The sequence below is a fragment of the Mycetomoellerius zeteki genome, unplaced genomic scaffold, assembly GCF_001594055.1.
Source record: "Mycetomoellerius zeteki isolate Tzet28-1 unplaced genomic scaffold, Tzet1.0 scaffold151, whole genome shotgun sequence".
Taxonomy (NCBI): Eukaryota; Metazoa; Arthropoda; class Insecta; order Hymenoptera; family Formicidae; genus Mycetomoellerius; species Mycetomoellerius zeteki.
Genome location: NW_017256458.1, coordinates 977,550 through 994,047, shown reverse-complemented (window position 1 = coordinate 994,047; position 16,498 = coordinate 977,550). Strand labels below are relative to the sequence as shown.

General features: G+C 36.6%; 2 protein-coding genes and 1 long non-coding RNA gene across 3 annotated transcripts; 2 read left to right on the top strand and 1 right to left on the bottom strand.

The window, feature by feature from the left end:
* The first annotated feature begins 1,252 nt into the window (after window positions 1-1,252).
* LOC108720536 (uncharacterized) lies at window positions 1,253-7,333 on the top strand. The gene is made up of 8 exons (XM_018444601.1): window positions 1,253-1,561; window positions 1,688-2,038; window positions 2,473-3,435; window positions 3,979-4,101; window positions 4,336-4,572; window positions 4,739-5,066; window positions 5,396-6,439; window positions 6,518-7,333. Exons 2-8 carry the CDS (start codon window positions 1,716-1,718, stop codon window positions 7,010-7,012), a joined length of 3,513 nt encoding a protein of 1,170 aa, XP_018300103.1. The 5' UTR covers window positions 1,253-1,561; window positions 1,688-1,715; the 3' UTR covers window positions 7,013-7,333.
* A 3,688-nt stretch (window positions 7,334-11,021) lies between these two features.
* LOC108720501 (uncharacterized) lies at window positions 11,022-13,131 on the top strand. The gene is made up of 3 exons (XR_001936527.1): window positions 11,022-11,829; window positions 12,921-13,018; window positions 13,097-13,131. It is a non-coding gene; the product is annotated as an uncharacterized lncRNA (long non-coding RNA).
* LOC108720500 (solute carrier family 35 member G1) lies at window positions 12,902-15,086 on the bottom strand. The gene is made up of 3 exons (XM_018444555.1): window positions 14,479-15,086; window positions 13,748-13,963; window positions 12,902-13,396 (listed from the first exon to the last, which is right to left on the bottom strand). The coding sequence occupies exons 1-3, from the start codon at window positions 14,788-14,790 to the stop codon at window positions 12,902-12,904; spliced, it is 1,023 nt and encodes a 340-aa protein (XP_018300057.1). The 5' UTR covers window positions 14,791-15,086.
* Between the last annotated feature and the right edge of the window lie 1,412 nt (window positions 15,087-16,498).

Sequence of the window (16,498 nt, the reverse complement as noted above, 5' to 3'; positions counted from 1 at the left end):
ATCTGATTGGTTGAATTTCTTATGCCTTATGTGTTATATGCGTTATGCAAGAGTGTGCTCTACGCTTTAAGGACATCACACGTAAAAAAATTTTAATTGTAATCGCGTAAGGCCGTAAGCAAATCGGCCAATCATAGTCAAGCGTTTTAAAACGCGAAATCGTAATTTTGATTGTAGTTACTTGATTGATTGATTTACTTGCGATATTACGACTAAAATTTTTATATGTGTGATGGCCTTTAGCTCCATAAGTAAGAACCAATCGCTCGACGAGTAAGCTGTATTCCGAAACCCATCGAAAAAAGTGTTGCAACCTTTCTGTGACTAGTTGTATATGTTTACGTGTATCGAAATTAAGATAACTCAATAGAAAGTTAATAATTTGTAACTTTAGAACCATATCAAGTTCACGAGGTAAACTAGGCCACTCGGTCATGGTGTCTCTATCGCATTCTCATTCTTCTCATCTACGCATTCATGTTCAACGCTCATAATCGCGCGCGCGCATGAGCCGCCATTTTGTCACGTTTTATTTCTACGCGCATCCCCCACCAGGATTGAAAACAAGCGAAGGTCGACGCTGCTCGTTGTGATCGCGAACTGAGCGGATTTTGGTTAGGTTACGGACTGCGTTGTTACGTCCAACGGTTTAGGATTGCGAAACAGTAAGTAGAACCGTTCCGTAGCCGCCGTGTTCGTTTCCACGTCCACGTCCGCGTTTCGCCGGTCACGCTCGGCGTGTCGCCCGCGCGGCGACGCTACGCCTCAACTCGAGTTCCGCGCGCGCGTGTGTTTCACTTCGTCGGAGGAGAAAGAGAGAGAGGGAGAGAAAAAGAAAGAGTGAGCGAGAGAAAGAGGGTTTCTTCTTGAAAGCGAAAGGCGGCCTCGCTTAGACGTTCGCGGCCGGATGGTTTGGCATTGTCACCTGGATGCCGTTGATACCGTTGCCGTTGTCGTCGCCGCCACTGCCGCTCGTCGCGCCACTCGACACTCCTCGTCTGGCGTCACGACGCCACCGTCATTCCTCGTCGACGCCACGTTATCGAGGAAGGCGGCACGTCCTGTTTTCATTATAACCTCCAACGCTTGCTATAACCTATATAATTATAACCTCAGGCCCGTGTCAAGACCCGACGCCGACGTCGAGTTCGGGCCGATCGCGCTGCTGCGGTTCCATCGTCCACGCGATCATCGTTTGTCCCGTAAAACGGCGACGACGGTTTGGTCGGTGGAGGGGGAAGGAAGAGGGGAACCTCAGTTTGCCGATAATTATTCGCCGTAGCATGTTGCTCGTAATCTCATGACGCGTTCCCGTTGTGCTTCGCGGAAGGGATACGCGAACGTCGTTCACGCACCTACGCCGCGAACTTCCTCATGGCGGCTCGTCGCATGATGTAACCTCCGGTCTGCAGAAGATCACTCGCGTGGAATCTAATTTCGAGACAGATCGTCTTAATCCCCTTGTGAGTTTTCGTAATGTTGAGCCATTTTGCAATAAAAACGCGCAATTTGCAAATATTGAACAATAAGTGAATTCTCGTCGATCGTGTGGCTGCAACAGGTTTGTGAATCCCATTTGTCTGACTTGAGTTCGCGAGATCAATCGTGCGATTCATATATGACGATACTCTTAAGAGCCATGTGAGTAGGCTTTCTTATCATTTTCTTATGTTGTTTGTGATTTTAGTGATCAAGTAATTTAAAAGCCAAACAAAATGGACGTTGCCGGAGATTTGAATCTACAATGGGTAGGAGACGTAGAACTCCACGAAGAGGTGATATGTGGCCTGGAGGCACAGTTGGTTGCATCAGAGGAGGAGGTGATTGGTGCCTGCGAGGAAGTGGCAGTGGAGGAAACTGTCGAATCCGTTCCCGATGTGGTGCCTGCCACAGAGACTGAGATACTAATGGTACCTCAATCCAATGATATGGAATCGATCTATATAGTGCCACAGGATCAGGGGCACGACTATCTGAATATACAAGTCACTGAAGAAGTAATAGCTGACAACTGGGATAGATCCGGTCCAGATGATGGGTAAGTTCTAATACAGATATATGAAAGATATGTTCAAAAGTACATGAGCTCACTGAGCGCTCAGTGAGCAGTCGTGCTTCTGGATGCTTTCTGGATCTATTTAGAGAAAGAAAAAAGTTGCAGAGAACTCTGTGCAAGAGGTTCACCTAAAAAGAATAGATCTTTTGTTGCTGCATTGGATTACACTAAAATTTTCTATATATCTACTTCAAATATAGATCAATTTTATTTTAATCCTACAAGTGTATATTAGTTTAGTTATAAAGAAGAAACTTAAAATGACCCCCTTTTTTTAAACAAAGTCTTATACTTAAACTTTTTACTGTTTCAATCTAAATAATGTTTTTGTATCTTTGTGCATATCTGTGAATTGAAAAATTATTTCCTTGATTCTTTCATAGTTTGCCTATACTAATAAATTATTTCTCTTAAAGAGTGGAGATTCCAGAGACCAAGGTGACTCATGAAAATCTCCTGGAGTACGATGACATGGAAATACCATTGCCGATTGATCAGGATTCTTATTCTAATGCTCGACCGTATCCATGTGACTACTGCAGTCGCAGGTTCCGAAAGAAGGCAAATTTGATGAACCACATTGTAGCACATCAGACAGATCGGCCATATGGTTGTAACTTATGTGGATCACGCTATGTACGCAAGTGTGATTTGAATAATCATCTAAAAGTCCATGCATATGCACCAGCATCACAAGATGGTCTCGAGGACGATCTGAATGATGAGGACTCATTAGTTGCGGAAGAGGACGTGACAACCAGTGGCAACAAAGGCAGGCGTAAAAAGGCGCAATCAAGTGCACCGCGCAAACGGAAGAACAACACCGCCGCTGGTATGCCAAAACGCAATTTCGAGGAAGTCAAGATAGAAATGGGCAAGTATGTGTATGAACCAGACAATGCTTACAAGGATACGGTATTATTCTACGAGGACGAGCTGACCGACGATTATTCTGCACGCAGCGGCAATTATGCATCTAGCTCGAGGTGGCAAATGGAGGAGATGTCATCTGCTACGGGCAGGCAACAACAGCAGCAGCAGCAACAGCAATGGCCTATCACCGATCCAACAAAGCCATATGTCTGTCAAACTTGCGGCATTGGCTTTGCTAGGGAGAAAGCATTGGCATCACATGCTCGCGTTCATGGTGGTGACAGTCCGTTTGAATGTAACTCGTGTGGTGATATGTTCTGGGATATCAACAGTCTGCGGGAACATGTGCGTAGTAAGCATGGTGGTACCATTCCCCAAATATCTGATGCAGAGGAATATGAGAATGACGCCACTTACACGGGTGATAACGAGAGGCTCAACGAGTTTTATTGTAACACTTGTGCGGTACCGTTCCATCGTTTGGATTTACTTAAACGCCACCAGAAGTAAGTATTTTTTAAATTTGCACAAAGTATTCTAAAACTCTTATTTGTCTCAATGAACATAAATGTTTAGGTATAGATTCCAAATATAATGATAGTTTTTAAAGTTCCAATTCCGAACATGGTACAATTTTAAATGAAATAAAATTTGAATCTTATTTTTGAAGTCCAAGTTTAGTTTTTTCTCTCTTTAATATTTCCTTTAATATCTTCTATATAATAATATCAGAATTTCAAACTCGAATCTCGAAAATTAGATTCAAATCTTATTTAATTCAGAATTGTATCATGTTCGAAAATATATCGTTTTATCCTAATTGAAAGTTTATAAATTTCATGAACATAAAATTTGATTTTTAATAATTGAACATATTGGGTGCGTTCTGTTTTCACATTCACATGTAAAAATCATTAATCCTTGTTGTTTATCAAATATTAGATAAGGACAAATAATGTTTATAAGCACTGTAAGTGCAAAATGGAACCCATTATCGTAAATGTGATATTTGAAAATTTGTTTATATGAAGTTTAATATCATAATGTAGAATTCACCTGAAGCCGGAGATGGTTACAGTAGAGTCCAGTCAGCATCACATGTGCAATGTTTGTGGAGAAGAGTTTGAGGAGGCTCTAGCACTATTGGCACACGCGGAACTTCATGCTTCAAGGTATTCTCGGCTTCTATTTACTATTAATAATCAATATATTGTAGAATCAGTAATATTCAATTTTACAAATATTTTGTCAATATAATTCATTGCTTGAGCTAGAATTAGTAGAAAAAATATGTAACAATATTATTGATTGTATATGAAGCGACTTTGTTTCTTTAAATCAAATAAATTTCAAGTGCATTTATAGAGCACATGTATATACTTATTTAGTAATTTGTTTAAAACAAGATCTCCTAGTCGTCGTTGTCTATTGTGCGGAGCGAGATGCCGTGATGAAGCAGAAGTCGCGGAGCATGTACGACAGAATCACGCTGATGATGCACCACCGAATACGTGCATATTGTGTGGAAAGACGTGCAAAGACAAACGCAGTTTATTGAAGCATTCATGGATACATAACGTCGATAAGACCTTCGGTTGTACAAAGTGCACAAAACGCTTCCACAGTAAAGCCCGATTACGAAGGTATAAATGAGATAATATAAAAAATTTTAGCTTTGTAGATGTGTGTCATACGGTCAAAAACATATACATTAGAATATTTTATTTGTCATGATTTCTTTGCTAAAAATACAGTTCTTTTATTCTTCGCAGAATTTTTTTATTTTATCGAAAATATATTGTGTTACAGACATATGGTATCACATCGCAACAAAATGGTAGCATGTGACGAATGCGGTGAGGAATTCCCTGACGGACGCGCTCTCGTAAGCCACCGTCATTCACATAACAGGGAGTTAGGTGGCCGTTCTTTCCCCTGCCGTGAGTGTGGGAAAACCTTTGGTAGCCGAAGTTCACAACAGATTCATATACGTATTCATACCGGCGAGAGGCCTTATGGTTGTCGATTCTGTTGGAAGGCTTTCGCAGACGGCGGTACCTTGAGGAAACATGAGCGTATCCACACTGGCGAGAAACCGTACGGATGTGCGATTTGTCCTCGGGCTTTTAATCAAAGAGTGAGTTGATTGTTAGAATGTGCGAAAGTACGAATAACGAATATGCGTTGGTTAAAAGAAAAATAACGCATATTGTATAAACTATAAATATCTTGTACTCTTTTATGGAACTTCTCGTGTTAATAGTTTGAAAAGTGAGTTTAGTTAATTATCTTAACATTATCTCAAACAGAAATAAATTGTAATTTAGTAGCTACACACACACACACACACACACACACACCTGTTTGGTCAATTTTAAAGCGTGAGATAATTAAACTTCTAAAAATTATACATTTCCGTTTTGATTATCAACCTAAAATGAAACTTAAAATTTATTTTTCCTACAGGTGGTTCTCCGAGAACACGTGCGCGCTCATCATTCTGGTCCAGATCCAAAATGTGTGGGCAGTGCAGAACCATATTTGTGCAAGGTATGTGGCGATTCATTCAGCACTTCCGAAGAGGTAGTGTTACATATAGTGCAGCATTGCGACGATAATACTGCGATGAAACGCCAGCCACAGACTGGACCGCGCAAGTATAAGAGAAGACGCAAAGCAAAACCCCTTGAGACAAATACAATGGTACGTAGAAACGAGTTCACGTACGATATGGTAGAAGGTAGCAGTAGTGGTGTTACCGGCATTGGTACCGGTAGTGGTAATATCGGCAGTGGTGGTGGCGGTGGCACTGGCACTGGTGGTTCTGATTCGGAAGACAATACGAAGCGGAAACTTGGCAAGAAGAACAAACAACATCGATCGAATGTTGAAGAAGGCTATCAGAATGTATTAAAAAGTTTTGAAAGCTCTCTACAGAATATAAACTCTATTGTAAGTAACTCCAAGTTAAATGCATCCAAATCGAAGGTCTCAAAGAAGAAGGTGCGCAAAGACGAAAAGAAGCAGGAAACGCAAACATCGAATCAGTCAGGCCGGCCGAAGATGATACACACACAGAAGACGCGGGTGCCGGTGGAAGTAGGTAGCGATGGCGCGAAAAAGGGCCAGAAGACAAAGACGATGGTGACCCGGACGCCAAAGGTGATGCCGAATGAGCACAAGTCTGGCATTTTTCCGGGTGGCGAGCGGAATCGGCCACGCACAAAGAACGTCAGTTACCACATTGAAGGTAAATCGCAGCTCATACCGGCAACGTTCTCGGCGAAATCAAAGGAAGATGTGTCTACGATGTCGACACAGCAGTTACTGGCGAGCATTAAGCATGAGCCAGGCATGCAAAAGGCCACAGGTGACAGTCACAGGAATAACAATGGTAATATTCTAGCCCTTAGTAAAACTCAGGAGTCATCAAACAAGAGAAAATCAATTACTACGAAGAGGACCAAGAGGCAGAAGCACCCAATAAAGCAGGAATTGAACACGTTGATAGTAAAAGAAGAGCAACAGCAGCAACAACAGCAGCAGCAGCAGCAACAACAACAACAGCAGCAGCAGCAACAACAGCAGCAGCAGCAACAACAACAACAGCCGCAACAACAACAACAACAACAACAACAACAGCCGCAACAACAACAACAACAACAACAGCCGCAACAACAGCAGGAGCAGTTGTTACAATTACGTAATAATAATAACAATAACAATACCATGGAGATCAGTGACGATCAGGTACAACTGATGGAGCACGCAGTGGACGGCAGCAATCTGGAAGTAGCTTTTGAGGCGAGTGTCGTTACTGCTCAAGAAGACGAGGAGGAGAGCATATTGCCACACAGCACTGTGCATGAGATGGACAACGGGGCAAGAGATAACAACGTTAAGCTCAGTGTCAAAGTGGAGTCTGCGCCACCGAGGATGCTCGCTATACATAGTGTTATTACGTCAGTAGACGATGTCCCGGAAACGATAATACCGGACAGAGTGGAGTATACGTGCGAGATGTGTGCCGCGGTGTTTTCCAGCCGTGCCGAATTATTGGTGCACGTGCCGATACACATTTGATTTAATAATTTATCCGAGCCGAAGAACGGCGCGGAGGTTTGTTCTACTTTAGTATATTTGTTTAAACGAATCGCATAATTATTTATCACGGATGAGGTTTGTTGTTTTACAAGGGGAAGTGATGATTGTTAAGGTCCCTCTATCATCACCGCTGTCTCATCACTCTTTTCCTTTTTCCCTATTATATTGTTCAATTCTCTATCGAGCATCGCAAAATTCCATTGACTACATATAACTTTTTTAGCTGCATTCGAATTTTCGTGTTTCACGTATTAAAGGATTTATTGAACATCTTTTAATTCGATTAGCATTACTCGGGTACTATTTCAGGAATTTTGTATTATACTGTGGACTCAAGTTTCATCTCTTTTAATACATATATATATATATATATATGGATAAATAATCGAACTAAACTATGTTGATAACAGGGCAGATATCAATATATGTATATGTATGTATTGTATACTGCATATGCATTATGACATACTGTTGTGTGTGTGTGTGTGTGTGTACACACACACACACATATACATACATATATCAGGGTTGGTAAAGCTAATGATTTTTTTTTCTTTTTTTAATAATAAAACGTATTGTGTTTCTTCTTAAATATATTTTTAATGCTTCAAATATGCTTTAAACAGTATATAAAAAAACATTTAAAATATATTGAAAACATTAATTTAGTATGTTTTTTTAAACTGTTTAAAATATGTTTAAAATATGTTTTTTACCAACCCTGATATATATGTTGATATATATATATATATATACACAATATATATTAATGAAATCATTTATTTTATATCCGACGTGTGCAGCTCATCACCGTGTCCCTTTTGTATCGTTTGGAATTTTTTTGTTTGGTTTAAAATTTGTATTGAAATATAACATCGGTAAAATTGTAATTTCCGAGGAAGTACTGACATGTGCTGGATCGAAGAGGAAAATACAAAGTACATATAAACACGGTACAATTTTTTATATTTTCGTTACAATATGAATATTATGAAAATAAAATGGAGAGAACAGATCCTAAACATTGATCTGATTATACTCCATAATGATTGTATATTTTAATGTTACTTTTTTTATTATTATAATTTAATTTTAAGTATTGCACATAGAAAAATTCAAGACATAGACTTAAGCAGTAAAGAAATCAACTTATTGGATTCGCTACTCTTACATTAAGCTAAGTTCACAACCTTTTAGAGGCTATAAACCGTAAGTTGTAAATTGTAAGCGACGATATATCGGCCACAGAATTTATGTTTTTAGGCCGTAAAAATTGGATTTTGCTCAAGTCTAACGGTTAAAACTTAAAGACTGCGCAAAAATAGTTTAAAGACAGAAATTATTATCGTCTAATCTCTTTCGACTTGTGACTTAAGGTCTCTTAAAGGAAGATTGTGAATCGAGACTTAGGGCCTTAACAGAAAGCTGACTTATAATCTTAATACAGTGTCTTATGACTTAAAGTCTTGTCTTTAGTAACGCACGAGAACTGTCTTGACATCATAAGTCAGCCTTTCTGCTACGGCCCTTATTATCCGAGTAAGACTTATGGTCTTACGGTCTGTACTATAATTGATCGAATCGCTTACTGCTTAAGTCTTAAGTTCTATGTGCCATGGCCTTTAATCCATGGAGTTTTACTTTTGGATTACTGAATTGATCGAACGAAGGCAAGGAGTAAAGTGTTGAATTACTATGCAATCTTTATTTTAGTATTTGTTAGTTACAATCAATATATGATTAACATCTGTGTGACATAAAATTTTTATTGTAACGTTATTCTATTAATCCAGCTTTTTGTTTTTTCAAACAGAAAAAAAGTAAGATTTAAAGGGGATATTTATTGTGTCAAAACGAAACAAATGATATTGAATACAATACAAATTTTAAATGATTATATATGAAAGCGTAAAATATTGGACGAATTAATGACAACTATAAAAATTGTCAAAGACTTGGGTAGTTTCGAAAAAGAAAGATTAACTGTACACATAATATTTGTAAAACATTGCACGTAGTAGGGTATTTTTGTGTGAATGTCAATTTCTATGTAATGATTTATAGCGAATTCGATTGCATATTAAAGCTGTCGTATACAGATTGACGTAAAAATGGATATTTAATTAATATATATATATAGAAACGGATTAAACCGCAAAATCTTCACTTTGTTTTGCTATTAGATAAAATATATATTTTATAATTCGAAATATTTGCACTTTTACACTCAGAAAAAAATCAGTACAACGGTTTTAATATACACTAGTGTGCATTAGTGCATCCAATCGAATTCGCTATTAGTATATATGCTTCGCGAGTGATCACATAATCATCTCTTTGAGATGCGACATTATAGTTATACACACAATTTTACGAGCAAACAGGAAGAGAGAGAACCAATTATGATATAAACCCTGTCTCGAATACTAAACAATCACCGCGACGCACCGACGGTCCTGTAAAAATGGATTTCTGTTGGATCTGCACGTTAGATTTTACAAAATTGATGATTTTATGTTCTTGTACATATATTAGTTATATTCTTAAGTTGGTTCTTTTGGTATCATATATAGAAAAAAGAATATATATATGTGTGTCTGTGTGTGTGTGTGTATTTATATATATATATATATATTACATTAATATTATATATATGCGTATATGCAATATATATACATATATACATATATATATTTCAAAATTGTAAAATATGGGAAGTATAAAAATGCCACATTAATATTGCTGTTACTACTTTCGACGTATAATAAATGACTATTGTTATTTCTATTACGTGGCTGCGAGTTGTGAGTTTTATCTAATTCACATATCTTTTTTTCATACACATAGCGATTATATAGCGCATAAGAAAGAGATCTCATTTAAGTTTCTATGAAATAGACACATTAAAAATAAATATATATTGATATAATATTATAAAAGATTTATACATTTTATGTTTCTTTTTTAAATCTTCTCGAAGACATATATTTCTCCGTGTACTTCTCACTATCAGATTTATAGTTTCCACGTATTTATTTAATTAATAAATCCTCTTTGTATTGTATAAATATTTGCATATTTTCCATGTATAAGTTACGTAAATTGACGTCATTAATCGTTAATTGAAAACACTCGGCGGTTTAAAAAATTACGAGATCAAAAATATAATTAATTCACGAATGATTATGATGTATGAGATATTATTTTTCAGGTCTATTTAAATATTTTTTGCGAGATAATTATGACGAGATGGAGAGAATTAGATTCAGTACTTCTGTCTTTCTAATTTTTCGAACTATCTGATAACATTATCTTGATAGCGATTTTTTTTTATTGTATCGTATATTTGAAGTATCAGTTATCGAAAATTGATCTCGTTTTTACACCACACGACAGATACAGATAACTAGCGTTGATAGAGTGATAGAGAGAGAGAGAGAGAGAGAGAGAGAGAGAGAGAGAGAGAGAGAGGAGAGAAAATGAGATAGAAAGAGAGCGACGCACATTGTGCAATATGCTGTAATAGAACAATTGTTTGCCGAATGTTTAGGAAAAAAAAAAAGAAACACTTTAATGTATCCTCCTTAGTTTGACATTGACACGTGTATTTTAGACATCTGTATTTATATCTCCACGACGTTGATTAAGGCAATCAATCAAAAAAAATTGAAAAAACGAAAAAGGTAAAATGACAAAAAACAGAAACGAGCCCTATTTTTGTAACCAAAACGTATTTTGAATACGATAAAAATTTTCACATTCTCGAAGCGCGTTTCTTCGCGGTAAGATGTACATTTTATTGTTTAATACTGTGATGTGACAAAATCGACGGCGTGCAGTGCCTACCCAGAACTTCATTTCTATGGAGCGAAGGAGGAAGGAAAAACTAGCGAAAGTCGATAGAAGGGACACAGGAAAATCAATATAGAATTTTGTTACTTTATCGTCTGTTAAGGACGTTTTCTTTTCCATTAAAAAAAAATTTTTTTTTCCAATCGAATAAATCTTAAAATCTGTGATGAACATTGAATAAATCATTAAAAAGAAATCACTGAAGAAGTCTGTGGTAAAAAGATTAATCTAATCGGCGCGATTTTATCCAATTTTTACGATCTCTTTCGAGAGGCGCTTATTTATATCGTAGCATTTTCTATCGCACGCACACACGCTGTACGACAAGGCTAACACAACTTCCTTTTAACAATACTATATAGATTTATATATGTGTACGATGCGAAACTGAGCCACTCTGTGCGAGGGGAAAAGGGGAGACAGAGTTATTATAACAGCTCGAGGTGTCCTTCACTGTACAGTTGCAAGAATTACGCTTTAGAGACGAAAATTATATGACCAATGTAAAATAAAAAAATATCGGAAGAATATATATGTAAATATATACATATATTTACACATGGCACGTATACACAGGAAGCGTGTTAATGCGAGAGTGGCGCGAATAAATCGTTCGATTCTCGCCCTTCTTCTGCGCGAAAGGACTCTACCGTATGCGATTACATTCCTGTGTCATATCGCTACGGATGTACTCTCGATCGGACGTTTACCCAAATAAATCGACCGGCACATGTATCGCAAGACAATTAGGCGCAAATGCGATTACATCAAGAGACTAAGATGTGTATCAGCTGTATAAGGCGATGCAAGCGAAACGAAGAGAAAAATGTAGATTGAAGCGAGAAAGGGTAGAGTAAAGCGAAGCGAAATGAAGTAACCTTATATATGTGAAGTATATATGTACACATACCTTTTTCAAGCTCGAGAAGCCACCCGTACATAATGTAAGTAATTGTGTAACTTCTCTTTAATCATAAGGAAGAACATAGAATAAGATTAGTCATAGGGTATAACAAAACATTGTATGATGAAGATTTCACATAGTTCGAACGAGGGAAAAAGATGATAGGAGTAGCAAAGTGTGTTTACGTGCAAGAGAGGAAGAGAAAGTGTGTGTGTGTATGAGAGAGATAGATGTATATGTTTTATGTTATATTTACCGTTCGAAAAGTGTAAACTAAATCCTGAAGTATATATATATATATATATATATAATATATATTATATATAGATTTATAAGCACACACTGTCAAAAGCAAAAAGAGGTAGGTCCAATCTCCAGCTACATTAATAGGACTGGTGCGCAACCACGCGCTTTTGTCAGGGACTACAGTAGACGAAAGAATATCTAATGTAAATAATTGTATTACCTTCGATATACGTATATATACATATACATATATATATGTATATATATGAGATATAGCGATTTACTCTGTTAATGTAGTTGTACCTTTTTTTCCCATTGAATAAATCGTCAATAGATATTATACATATATGTATAAACGAGTTATACACGTGCATTTCTTTTGCTATCCAACTATCACCTATGTATATATTTGCACGCATAAATAATTCGTCTTGAAATTGATTACATATCTTTATTATTATTATTATCATCGTTATTATTACTACGACTTATATATTTAATTGTATTATTATTATTACCATTATTATTATCGATATCAAGATTTTAGGTAATCTGATGATTGATGTTCATTGTATGTTATTTTAAGGAATATTAAGAAGAGATACAAAAAAATTATTTATAATCGAATGCTACCTATTAATCGGCATCTTTCCAACGTGTGATACCAGGAACTTGTTCTAATAAGAAATTGAACAGTTAAATATTCGTTGACCTCTTAATACTATCGTTAAAAATTTATTGATATTTAGCGTTTTGTTTTTTTTACTAATCTTTGATTTTTTTTAAAATATAAATTAAAATAGCTTTTAGTAATTCTCGCTTGCTTCTATCGCGAAATTCGATCGCCCGAATGATTGTTTCATTGGCTAAGGAATGAAATCGCAGACCGCGTAGATCTCCTTCTCGAAACCCATGCAGACAACGGAGGAGATGATGAGGATCGCGCCTGTTAAACTGGTTGACGTGGGTTTCTCGCCGAACAGGTAAACCTGGATAAGATACGCCAGGATGATATCCAACGATCTGGTGACCGATACCTTACCTGCGCCCTCAATCTTAAGCGCCTTTGTGACCAACACCTGACCGGTAAGGCCAGTCAACGCCACCAGCAGGATCTGGCCCCAGGTGAACCAATCGTGTGGTAATCGAAACTTGTGGAGCTCATGACCGATACCGTGTCCTGATACCGTGAAGTAGAAGAACACGGCGGAGACGAGCGACCAACATGATAGGTTTAACACCAGGATGGAGTAATGTATCTCCGAGCACTTTCTCATGACGACGATGTTGAGCGCCGTGAAGAGAGTGGCCAGAATGGCGCACAGATATCCCATAAGATTATAGCTTTCGGCACGAAGCATCTGAAAGAGAAAAGTCATTCTCGAGGATTGGAGAACGAAGATAATCTCATGAGCGTTTTTTCGAAATCATTACTTGAAATTAATTTGAATTTAATAATAAAAGAGCAAATTCTTTAATGTAAAAACAAACAAAGAATTCGTATATTTGTATAATTTTGTTTGGCCCTTTGTACAAATTCTTTATAATCTGAATAATATTTCAGATTAGATATTAATAATTCTCAATTGCGCTCCACACAGTGAAATTTACTCAGCTTTGTCTGTTGAGCTCATCCTCGTCGAATTAATTCTGTATTCAGTGATACTCTGCATGGTTTAGATAATTTCTCTTTATAGTTTCTCTTCGATTACCTGGAACAAAAAGGGTGGTCTGGCAACGAGGACAACGCCTGTTAGGAGCGTGCAGACTACCAGTATGCGCAGAACACCGCAGGGTTCTTTTAGGAAGAAGAAAGACAGCGCGATGACGATCACCGGTGAGCTGAATATGATCGTGGTAGCATCGCCTAAAGGTAATTCTCGAAAGCTATAGTACAGCAACGACAGAGTCATGCCGCCTACTAGGCCCTGGAAAAAAGAAAAAAAAAATGTAAATCGATATAGCGGTTTAGCGATCGCATAAAAAACAGAGTTTCATTCTAAAAAAATGTTTCTCTTTAAATTATTATAGTGTATTGATGATAGTAGCACATGAAAAGAGTTCATATATTAAAGGACTTTGTCTTTATATTCCTTAATTTTTCTGAAGAGTTTCGTTAATGCATGTGTACGCAGATATTGCAAATGAATAATATTCATCGCCGACTTTCCGGCTTAATGCAATTAATATGATAGACGTCGCGTAGAAAAGCTGCGAACGCCTGCAGATAAGCTCATGATCATTTACATGCGTAATCAGATAAGAAGAGAGTGACTAGTTTTGTAGTGACCGACATTTCTCTCATGAAAGTAGATTAACAAGTAATACCAATTATGTTAGAAAATTAAAAACTCTGGCAGATCCAGACATCTTAATAAATGCAGAGACTGTATTGTCTTCGCAGATGATCGGTATATCGTGTTCCGTAATGAGCGAACTTTACCTGAAAATGTATAAGTATTCTTTGGCCGGAAGGGCCGAAGAGATCGCTGGACGATCTACAGGCCACGACAGCCATTGTCAGGATCTGCATCAAGGCGCGAATAGCCAGCAAAATCATAGGATCTACGTTGCGAACCGCTTTGACTAAGGCGGAGCTGATAGTGAAGAAAGTGCCTGATAGAAACGCCAGGAACACCCCGTACCACTTGGTGCCGTCTCGATAGGTCTCGCCATTGTTGGCGAATTGCTCAGTGTAGTGATAGGCCGGGTGGATGCTATTGTAGGAAGCTGTGGACTCTATGCTGAACTTCATCGCGTTATGTATACTGAAATTATTGAGACGAGAATACACGAAGATGACCGGCACTACGTAGTCGAAGCCTTACTGTCATCGTCCACCCGTTGACACATCTGCGACTCTGTCTGTCCGCAATTAGCATAACTTAGACGACCAACGGATTATTGCGGATTAATGACGTTAGGAAGATTCGGATGAGCGGAGCGACGACCGTGAGGATGAGAGACTTGCCGATACATACTGATAAAAGAATAAAGAGATTGTTTTTTGGGATACACAAAAGAAAGTCGCGAATGTGATCATCCAATTGAGAACGGGATATATAGGTATACATCTGATCGAAGTCATCGCGATCTTTATTCGATTGCAATTTGCCAAAGTAATCAAATTAAATGCGAATTTTTTAGATATGTTACCGATAAACGTGTTTTGTTGCTTATTAACATTTGCTTTATTTATGATTAAAACCAGTTTATTCCATAAATAATAATTAATCATGATAGAGATTAAAAAAATATTGAGGTTTTAAAGAGTTTTAAAAGAAATCTTCAAGGCTCTTCTAAAAGATACATATTCGAAAAATGTCTAGAAAATGTTCAGAAATATTTTGTTGAAGATGTATATTATATCTTCAAAATAATTCTAAAAGATATTAATAACCATCATAGAAGATATTTTTAAGATATTTCTAATAGACATGTTAAAGATATGTAAATGATATCTTTTAAATATAAAAAATAATAAAACAATAAAAATATTTTTTAAAACAGTGACGTGCCATCGGTTCAAATAAATATCCTGGAAAGTATCAAGTTTACGAATATTTTACGACATATATCTGTTTTGAAGCTTATAAACATCAATATTACTTCCTTGAGTGACATTACTTTGTGCCTGTCTGCGCTAACAAACGTGGTAAATGCCATCACAGGCGTTTAAACTTTCCAATATCGAACGCAATTATTAATGTGTTTTCTCTTTGTTATCGCAACATCCCAATCATTTTGTAAGACATGATGTATCGTTTCCCCGTTTTTTATTATAAATGTACCGCCGAAACCTGTAAGATCAAAAAATTCGTTTATCTTATTTAACGACAAGCTTATTTAATATATCTCTATGAATTTCTTCTGATAATGAATGGAAAAGAATAGATAATTATATGTTCAAAATTTTCTTCCTTTTTTGATAAACTTTGGATACAAAAACAAGAGGTATGTATAAAATAAATATGTAAATACAAGGGACATTAAGCATTCTTTTAACATTACTAAATATTAAAATAATTCCTCGTAGCTGGTATCTTCTTACTTTTTTAGCGACTACTAGGTACATCAGAACTGTGAAGTACATGGACAGATTTGTACCTAACTTTGTACCTAAATAAAAAAATTATAAAAATCAAGCACATATTATTTATCAGTAGCTTTAAATCTTGAAAAAAATCTTGAAAATATTCACAAAAAATGCATTACTAAATACTATATGAAATATGAAATAATTTTGAGATTTTCTGATTGCCGTAAAAAAAAACTTGTCTTTATGAAATAACAATAATGGAATATAAATCTTTGGAGAACATATCTTTTTTCAATATATCTTTTAAACTTTTATAGATGTAACTTTTTATAAAATCTGATTATTTAAATTATTGAGATTTATTGGAAATTATTCTTGTTGGTACATATAAACTTCGTTACAGTTATTCTCAATAGTTTATAAA

Bases quoted from the DNA above. Each gene is read 5' to 3' on its own strand.
- LOC108720536 (XM_018444601.1), top strand. From the start codon at position 1,716: ATGGACGTTGCCGGAGATTTGAATCTACAATGGGTAGGAGACGTAGAA. The intron at 2,039-2,472 runs GTAAGTTCTAAT...TTTCTCTTAAAG, and splicing joins AGATCCGGTCCAGATGATGG to AGTGGAGATTCCAGAGACCA. The intron at 4,573-4,738 runs GTATAAATGAGA...ATTGTGTTACAG, and splicing joins AGTAAAGCCCGATTACGAAG to ACATATGGTATCACATCGCA.
- LOC108720500 (XM_018444555.1), bottom strand. From the start codon at position 14,790: ATGAAGTTCAGCATAGAGTCCACAGCTTCCTACAATAGCATCCACCCG. The intron at 13,964-14,478 runs GTAAAGTTCGCT...TCTTTTTTCCAG, and splicing joins GAATACTTATACATTTTCAG to GGCCTAGTAGGCGGCATGAC. The intron at 13,397-13,747 runs GTAATCGAAGAG...TTTCTCTTTCAG, and splicing joins GACCACCCTTTTTGTTCCAG to ATGCTTCGTGCCGAAAGCTA.